This window comes from Bactrocera tryoni, chromosome 2 (genome assembly GCF_016617805.1).
Source record: "Bactrocera tryoni isolate S06 chromosome 2, CSIRO_BtryS06_freeze2, whole genome shotgun sequence".
Lineage (NCBI taxonomy): Eukaryota > Metazoa > Arthropoda > Insecta > Diptera > Tephritidae > Bactrocera > Bactrocera tryoni.
The window spans coordinates 42,669,390-42,679,647 of NC_052500.1; the positions used below are offsets into that span (position 1 = coordinate 42,669,390).

At 35.7% G+C, this 10,258-nt stretch overlaps 1 protein-coding gene across 1 annotated transcript in view; it reads left to right on the forward strand.

The window, feature by feature from the left end:
- Nucleotides 1-7,370, forward strand: part of LOC120767240 (probable aconitate hydratase, mitochondrial) — a 36,542-nt gene extending 29,172 nt beyond the window's left edge. The window contains exons 5-6 of the mRNA XM_040093081.1: nucleotides 6,367-6,870; nucleotides 6,932-7,370. Of these exons, the coding sequence (XP_039949015.1) occupies nucleotides 6,367-6,870; nucleotides 6,932-7,120 (693 nt within the window). The 3' untranslated portion in view covers nucleotides 7,121-7,370. The remainder of the gene's footprint in view (nucleotides 1-6,366; nucleotides 6,871-6,931) is intronic.
- The last annotated feature ends 2,888 nt before the right edge of the window (nucleotides 7,371-10,258 follow it).

The window sequence follows — 10,258 nt, forward strand, 5'->3', positions numbered from 1 at the left end:
CAATTTATGTTGGTTAACACGGTTAGCATTCCATATACAAATGTTCAATACATTTATTGATTACTTAATAAAGTTTACAACATTTGGTTTCGTGATATGATTACCTCTTGAATCATATTTTGCATTGTAGATATAAATTGTGTCATACATTGGGTAAGGTTGAAAATCATAGTTTCAATCAAATCAAACCATTTGGTTGTTTTTGGGGCAATTGCATTTATGCAGAACTGACTTTCACCACATTTGCATAGCTTTCTTGTGTAGCATTATTTTTAAGATTACCTGGTTTGGAATGTAGGATGTAACTCACCACACAGACATTGCGAAGGGTGCAATATGCTTTCGTGTGTCCATACTCTTGGCAGCTTGTGTATTGTACTGGACCATTTCTTTTATGTGATTCCTCAACGGTAATTCTGTGATAGAGCATATATATTAGATTGGAAATCGGATGTGTTTAATTTTTCTTTAGTTGGGTGGAATTCTGTTAAAAATGTTTACTACTGATTTGAAACTAAAACCACCTTCATCCAGTGCTTCTTTAACATCGTTATTGTATAAGACTCAATAGGTGTAATGACAACAACTCGGCCTTTTGGGCTCTTCAGTTGATAGAGTAAGTAATTCTTGGCTTATTTGACAAGTATATTACAACATCCATAAATTTTTTTTTCAGAGTATGTTTGAAGTTTTGTGTCATATATACTACACTTTTTTCAAGGAAACTATGTGGAAATTGTTTGTACATATTATATTGCATAGTTTGGAGACCAGCGCATTTGAGCTCCGCTCACGCAAATACTGTCAAATATCTCCCTTCCACTTTTTTGTTTTTTATTCAATGCTTTATAAAAAGTGTTACAGTGATCGGATTTAGTTCAAATATGCGCCGTTTCGTTCGATAATATGTTTCCATCTAGACGTTAACTTCATAATACCCCCTCGTAGAAGCCCCCCTCGTAGAAGCCCCCCTCCTTATATGCGAAGAACTCGGACAGCCACTTTTCACAAGCCTCTTTTGAGTTCAACTTTACACCAAAAAGGGCATTCGCCATGGACAGGAGCAGGTGGTAATTACATGTCCGGATTATATGGTGGATGCGATAAAACCTCCCATCCGAGCTCCCGTAGCTTCTGACGAGTCATCAACGAAGTGTGTGGTCTGGCGTTGTCCTGGTGGAACACTACACCCTTCCTGTTGGCCAATTCTGGCTGGCTTCTGGTCGATCGCCTGCTTCAAGCATTGATTTGATCGGTATTCGTCGTCGCAGGTGTTCCGCCGGCTGGCTTATTCAGGGTGTCGCTTACACCCGCTCTGAATCGTCGAAACTATCCCTCCGTAGTTAAAAGTGATTAAGTACCATCCCCCAAAACACCATTAACCTCACGGAACGTTTCTCTAGCGGATTTGCCTTTAACGAAGGACAACTTTAAAATAGCGCGAATTTCGGCGTTAGTGAACTCTATATTTACAGGTCTATAACTGTTGAACGCAATATCCAAACTAATCATGCAAAAAGTCGTTTTGTAGGTCAAGACCTTTCAAAATGTATATTTATCGTTAGGTTCTTTGCTTAGTAAAGCAAATCTGCTGCTACCATTTGGCGTGCTTGGTTGAAATTTTTTTGTATTGACCTAATTGGACTAGATTTCCTTTTTAGGTTTATGTAGCGATCAATACCAGTTAGAACAGATGCTTGTTTAGTATATTCTCACCTTGCATTTTGTTTTCTTTCGCTGTCCGAGTGTTTGCTGGTACCTGCATACTGATTGCTGTCAGCACATTTGTTGTTGCCCGATTGATGATTTCTGCTGACTGCTGTTCCTTGCGATGACATCATCGCCGTTACATTCTTTATTGCCAGGGGTTGTCATTGTTATTTAATTTATTTATTTATTAATTATTTATTTAATTATTTAAGGAATGCTTACGGCTTTACTGGTGAGGCTGCGAAGCCCTCATTATTGTTTGTTTTTTTTTATTTATTTATTTTGATTGTTTACTTTTAACAAAATCTTTGAAAATTAAAATTACATTCTAATCAGATTAGCAGTGTTGTAAAAAAATTCTTTGTAAAATTTAAATAAAGAAGTATGTTCTATTTTTTTCTAAACTCAAATCTATTTGCTAATTTAATAATTAATGGAATGACTAATGAAAATATTAAAACTCCACTGAAAACAAGTGCTAAGTGTTTTTATATGTACGTTGTCAAACATGTCTTAATGATACTCCTGAGAAAATAGGCATATTTTTTGGCATTAGAGTACATAAAACTAAATTCTGATTGGAGCTGCGTTGACATTTCTATTGGAATGAAATTTAATTACGAAGGATCCAATGGGTATAGTAACTATTATCCATTTTCGTGATTTACGGAAGTAAGAACACCCGTTTGATTACATTTTTAGTCGAGGAGGCATGAGCTAGTTTGTTTGTTGTTGTGGTTATCTAGGCACTGTTTATGAAATGAGTGAAAGAGATGGTTACAGTCATGCCGGGACACATTGCACGCAGGGCATATATTTGTATGTCGGGATAGAATCTGGACAAGAGTTTAACCTGCTAGAATATACAGAACGAAATTACGCAGGAGCAACTCTAGATCTTAGTCTGAAATGGGTGGTGATTTGACGACAAGTACGCCATTCACTAAGAGGGAGTCGGTGAAGATGTTAATGTCATCCAGTGTATGTCTGAACTTAGTTGCGTCCAACTAGAGTGGTTAATTGTTCAGTGTCGTCCATGTAATAAAGGAATGATCTCTTGAGAGAATAGCCGCGGAAAAAACCGCGCACTACTTAGGATCCGAGGAGATCGTGTTTCTTCGGATTGGACAAGGACTTGATAGTGGTAGTGTGTTCTCAATAGAGGTGTTTATGAGCAGATGGACTGATGCGATATTAACATATGTTATATATGAGTTGACTTCGCCATTCTTTGTGCAGAATCACGAATCGTCAAGTTGTTCCACCAGCACTAGTCCTAATATGTTTAATATTTTTAGCTTGACATCGCCTGAACGGAAGTAGCCTTAAAAGTCCAACGCATCATATTTGCGGTTATGAAGGCTAGTCAGCCAGAATCTTTAAATATAACGTTGAAACCCGCACAGCTAAGAATATCTGAACGGCTTTTTGGCATATCTTCTTTGTTTAGACTGGACTGGGCGTAAACAAATTTTCAAAAACATGTTGTTTCATATGGAAAATAATACTATAAAAAATATATGTGCAAACTTTCAGGAACATCAATCAATAATATTATAGAGGTAACAGATTTTAAAAATATGGGTTTGAGAAAAATGCTTTTGAAAATATTGGAAGATCGAATTATTATAGTGACTTACCAATCAATCAGCGATTCCAGCGCCAGTGTATACTGGTCCTTCTGTAGCTTCGTAGAATTCAACAAGTTGTTGTTGATGTGCTTGACGAACTTCTTTAGTAGCTAATAAGCGTCAGTCTCTGCTCATCCATTCTAGTGGAAAACGATTTGCATTGTCGGCTAACTTTATTGATTACTTACAAAATAAATGAATATCCTTCATTGAACAATCCAGCGGCAATGTATAGTTTTTTAGGAACCCTAATATAGATGTTTTGGATCGACACGCTAAACAGTCAAGTTGGAGCTTTCACTCGCACATATTTTGGATCTCAGGTTGTAGTGGGGCAGGGAGGGGCAGGGTGCTGAAAACTTTGTCCAGAAGCTTCAGTTTTTTGCCAGTTGTCGACAGCACTGATGTTATGCAGTATAATTTGTAGAACAAAAATGATTCTAAGTGAAAAAGACAGTATTTTTCATCTCCTGGATGCTGTTAACTATAAACCCGGTAGTGGTCTTAAATTCCCTCAACCTGTAAGGGATTCGATCCCACAAGTGAAACTTAAAGTTGGTGTGCCTATCATACTGCTGCGTAACCTGGATGCTCCGACTGTGTTTATTAGGTTACGTATCCTAGAGCTGAGACGACACATCGTCTCACTACCATTCTTACTGGAAGAACCGAAGGAGGAACTGTATTGATTCCCGAATCCCTATAATACCCACATTACATTTTTACATTTACATTTTTCTTTAAAAATTGCTTTCCCTATCATAGTAAATAAAAGTCAAGGACAAACTCTAACAGTAGCCGGCATTCACCTGGGCACCCTTTCATTTTCCCAACTATGAAGGCATTCTTTTTATTTACGCAGAAAACAATAAGTCCGTAATGTTGGTTACTGGGATGTGCTGCAGTAAAATGATTTCTAGCTCTCTACGACCCGAGGCAAATAACAATTACATAGGCATAATCAACTCTCCCGTTCTGTTAACCAGTCAGTGTATGTTATACTAAAGTTTTCCCCCGAGCGAACTCGGTAGTATCGCTATAAGCTTCCATAACAAATTTGGTCTCAAACCCCTTCGTCGGTACATGAGGGTTTTTGTTCACTAAGTACAGGTATTTCAGATTTTAAACCAGATCTGATTTTATATTTTATATTAGCTAATCTAAGCATCAATGAAATTATCGAAAATTAAAAAGTTCGATTTTTTGAAGAGTTTTTTTTGGGAAGGAAAGGAATAATTGATTAAATCGAAATTTTTAGGGTTTATAGTTATGTATATGTTTAAACATCATTCATGAATTTGTTGGGTACGAAATCTTTGATATTCTGCTTTTGGGAAGCAATTGCCCGATGCATCTCGCATGTGCATTTGTCGGACGGCGGGTAGGATGCAATTCGCAATTTATGTCGGAAACAAAAAATTCATCTTCTTTTAGTTAAACTTAAAAAAGTGTAAAATTTTAAAATTTTTTTTTATAAATTGAAAAAGAAGTGGTTTTGACCAACAAATTTGACTTGTGTTGTTTAAAAATATGTTCAAACTTGACTTTTCTTAGTTTTTTTTTTGTTTAAATAGATTATAGTTTAATGCCAAAGATAATAAACTTTTCCCCAATTCCATACGACGTTTAGTTTTTTTTCTATCCTGCCCGCCAATTAAGAAAAATCGTAAAAATGAAAAACCGAGAATCGGGCGTCAAAGTTTTCGCTTTCTGCCCAAGCGCTCATATATCTGCTAGACGCTCGGTCACTATTTCCTTTCTAGCTTCGAAAATATTTCGAGTTCCCATCTATAACTTAAGGGACATATTTAAAGATTATAACAGGTTGTCAAAAAAGTCTTGCGGTATTTTCGCTAGTTGGCACTGAAAGCGCGTAGTTCTAGTTTTATTCGTCGCATCGGGTCATGCTATACCTTTTTGGAAAGCTCATTTCACGAGCTAACACGTGTTTGATTGATTGTCGTTTCTTTTAAGTCGTTCGTGAGTTATAGCGTCGCAAACATGGAGCAAAATAAAGAGAAAATACGGCATATTTTACAGTACTACTACGATAAAGGCAAAAATGGATCTCAAGCCGCCAATAAAATTTGGACCCGATACAGTTTCCATTTCCATTTCCATTTGTCGTCGAAAATTGCGATAAAATCGCTAAATTGGTCGAAAGAGACCGGCATAGTAGCAGCCATAGCATCGGTCAAGAGCTGGGCATGAGTCATCAAAAATTCATTTCAATTTCAATAAAAAAAATTCAATAAAAATACCACAAGACTTTTTTGACAACCCATTATTTAAAGAGATTTAACCCTCATCGAGACCCTCGGGTCTGGCCAGGCATATTTTGTTTTTAAATGTCATTTAAATATATTTAGAGTATAGCAAACGACTTGCGCTTCCAGGTAGCTTCCCAGAATTTTATTGTCTATAGAATTCTGAAAAAAATTCAACGATAAAGTGTCGGACAAAAAAAGGATGGTGCTTGGCTAGACCCCATATATTTTGTATGAAAATATATGAACTTTGGTATGTTTCTATCACTTCGCACGGTTGATTTATCTGTTTTCATGTTCGTTACATGTCCATTTTAGAGCGTTTTAAAAAGAAAAATTTAATTTTTCTCAAAATGATACATTTTATGTGAATGCTATTGCCACGCCCCTGGTAGGGATAGAGGGGAGGTTGAGGGCTTTCCTGAAAGCCCCAGGGGTGAACTAACTCGCAAAATGGGTTTGAAATTTCAAAAATGTATCTATATTGTACATATATGAGCGTAAATACAACACGTATTTCCATACAAATGTATGTAACCACCACTTGGCCTAGCCACGCACCATTGGTCTCGACTAAGTGTATCAGACCGTTGGTCTCGACCAGGGTTAAGCAAAAAAAAATTCGATTTTTTGAAGCTTCTAAAGCAGGCATATTAAACCTCTATCATTCCGCCCGACTCTTTATCATAAGACATCTTAAAAACTACTTCAAATTAAACTATTTAGGAATTATTTATGTATATGTAACTATCTTTCAGAGCGGAGATGCTGTTAAAGTCGAAGTGGATCCAAAGAGCCAACGCCTCCAACTTTTAGATCCCTTTGACAAATGGAATGGCAAAGACTTAGTGGATATGACAGTTCTTATCAAAGTAAAAGGAAAATGTACAACAGATCACATTTCTGCTGCTGGACCTTGGTTGAAATACAGGGGGCATTTAGACAACATATCGAATAATATGTTTATAGGAGCTGTCAATTCGGAAAATAACGAAATGAATAAGATAAAAAATCAGCGGACGGGGCAATGGGGAGGAGTACCCGACGTTGCACGAGATTACAAGGCAAATGACATTAAGTGGGTTGCAATCGGTGATGAAAACTATGGAGAAGGTTCATCACGCGAACACGCCGCTCTAGAACCACGACACCTTGGCGGTAGAGCAATCATTGTTAAATCATTTGCCCGCATTCACGAAACAAACTTAAAAAAACAGGGTTTATTACCTTTAACATTTGCAAATCCCGCCGACTACGATAAGGTATTTCTGGTGAAAAATATTTTACACAAAATAAATAATTTCTTTATTTGTATGCTTATAGATTCAACCTGAAAGTAAAATTTCCCTCCTCGGGCTAGAAAAAATAGCACCAGGAAAACAAATTGATTGTGAGATTAAAACTGGCGACAAAACCGATAAAATTAAACTAAATCATACTCTTAATGATTTACAAATTGGTTGGTTTAAGGCTGGTAGCGCTCTTAATCGCATGAAAGAGCTAGCAAAATAACAAAATCGAAATTAGAAGCCAACCAGTTTCTTCTGATGCTGTTTAATACAAATATTATGTCATATTATATATTAATGGAAATTGCTGGTGCCTGTGTATATTTTTGAAGTCAAGTTACAACTTAGTGAATAATACCTTGTTGTTTTAATTTAAGTCTGTTTCTGCTCGCATGAGTTTATTTAATTTGTATTGTAGAACTAAATATTGGGAGCTTGGCTAAATAAATAAAATAATGCAGGTAACAAAAAAATAATTTTATTTAATAACTACGGTAATTAATTTTGTAGAAATATAGGTTAAAAGTTATCAGTTGAATCTCTTTGCATTTCGGAGCAACATGAAAAGCTGAACCACAATGGAACCACCAATTGGAAGAAGGGAATAATTAAACAAAAGTTCCAACTGAGATAATTAGAAAAAACTGATTTACTCTCAACGTATAGATGAAATACCCATGATATCTTAAAATGAAATGTAGTAAACATTGTTGCCGATAATATGCTGTAAAAAAAAATATTTTATGTAAAGAAAAACAAAAGTTAGGGTAGTTTGAAATTCTTGGAATTATTCCCTTTTTCCAATTTATGAAAATAAAAACACAAATATTAAAGAATATTAGCATTTTTTATATTAAGAACATAGAAAAGATATTGTATTTATCCTCATCTATATCAGCACCATCCAATGTGCTTGTGGGCCAAGTCAAAATCAAATCATAAAACGTCTTATACTCTTCAATATATGGTATGATTTTTCGCACATCATTCATCTTTTTTTCGTTTATGGGTAGTTTTGACCGGTATGCTTTTTCGTCAGGTATTTTAGGAGTAGTTCTTGATTTTCGGAGCAAAAAAAATGTCTTTACAAATCCGTCAATGAATTTGGAACAGATTAAGTGACCTTTATTACCACTATTGTACTCAAAATGTTTATATTTTGATATTTTAAAATTTTTACTTTTATCTATTGACTTGCAGGTTTTCTTGTAGAACGGCTGCCATGTTGTTTTAAAATTCAATATGTTCTCTTTATTAATGGCTTTAACCGAAAATCCCTTACTTTTAGCTGCTGAAATCGAGTTGTTGTACTGAGGTGGGACATATATTCTATCCTTTCTTCTAATAAGTCTCTTGGCTGTTCCAAAATTACGGTCACATTGCAAAAAGGAATGTCCTCGCACCGGAAAGTATTGATATATTTTATCAAAACGATTGATTGATAAGAGGGTAAAAAAAAACCTTATGAGTGTGTTGTTCCCATCGGGTGATTTTTTAAGAGCTTGATAACTTTTTTAAAAAAAAAAACGCATAAAATTTGCAAAATCTCATCGGTTCTTTATTTGAAACGTTAGATTGGTTCATGACATTTACTTTTTGAAGATAATTTCATTTAAATGTTGACCGCGGCTGCGTCTTAGGTGGTCCATTCGGAAAGTCCAATTTTGGGCAACTTTTTCGAGCATTTCGGCCGGAATAGCCCGAATTTCTTCGGAAATGTTGTCTTCCAAAGCTGGAATAGTTGCTGGCTTATTTCTGTAGACTTTAGACTGACGTAGCCCCGCAAAAATAGTCTAAAGGCGTTAAATCGCATGATCTTGGTGGCCAACTTACGGGTCCATTTCTTGAGATGAATTGTTCTCCGAAGTTTTCCCTCAAAATGGCCATAGAATCGCGAGCTGTGTGGCATGTAGCGCCATCTTGTTGAAACCACATGACGAGCCAAGTTCAACATTTAAATGAAATTATCTTCAAAAAGTAAATGTCATGAACCAATCTAACGTTTCAAATAAAGAACCGATGAGATTTTGCAAATTTTATGCGTTTTTTTTAAAAAAAAGTTATCAAGCTCTTAAAAAATCACCCGATATTTTGCCTTCCGCAAGCATCGCTAAAAATGTGTAGTTCTTTGATTTTAGGATCCATTTTCTGTATGAACGCAAGCACGTACAGCCATAGTTTTCTTAAGTAAAACATTTCTTGAACAGGAATCTTTGGCAAAGGTAGGTCCTGCATATACTCAAAAACTATAGCATTAAGTGAAGTACTTTTCATTTTGGATTCTAGCTCTTCACAGACAGAGCAAACGACGACTTGTGGCCGCCCAAATCTATAGACGAAATTTTCCTTAAAATATGTCCTATAGTAATCATATTTCACAACATCTTTATATTGGGGGTAGTTCTTGGAAAAAAGTTCAAACATTATTTCGACATTAAGGCTAGCCTCTAAATAATAAAGCTCTCTGTTGCTGTAATGCGATAGTTTTAGGGGAAATGATCGTATGTGTTGATCGATCGCAACATTCGCTTCATTTGATAAGCTATTTCCTCGATTACGATGTTTACCACGCTGATCTGGGGTTTTTTCGGTGATGAGACGAGTCAATCGGAATATATGTTTATTTTTCACAGCGTATAATATGGAGAATGCTTCACGACATACTTTTATCTTTTCGGTATTTTTCATGGCAAAGCTACTCTCACGGTTTTTTTTATTCTCATTGCCCGATTGGCGGCGGCGGGCTATATTTGAGCGTTCAATAAGGCTCATAAGATACGTGTCTTGCTCATTTTTGGGTCGTCCATTATAAACTGTATTCATTATTGCTTTACTATCTATATTACTGAACTGATGTGTGCACTTTTTTTTTGCATTTACAATCACGTTCTTTATTGCTTTTTGCCTCTACTAACCTCCCTGTGCTTGTACTTGTGTACGATTGATCCAATAGACGCTGTGCTTTTTGTATTTTCTTTTTATAAAGGTGAAAATTACGTACCTCTCTTTTCTTCTTTTTTGGAATGTTAATCTCATCAGACCACAAACCACAACGTTTGTATTCAAGGTCAAGTGTCAACTAAATAACTGGTAAACAAAACAAAATCGCGATGATCTAAGCAGCCGGCTAACCAGCCAATCAAATTCAGCTATTACTAACGGTTTAAGTGAATAAAATTGTCAAATTAAAATGACTTTTAATTGTATGACAAAAGGTTGTTAGTTGGAAGAAAGAAATAAATCCATGATTTATTCCCTTTTTCCAACTTACATTTTTTTTGACCGCTAGTATTACAATGGCGATTAACCTTTTTATTTCTTTCTTCAACCTGACGCGTAGTTTTACGATTGAAAAGAGCTA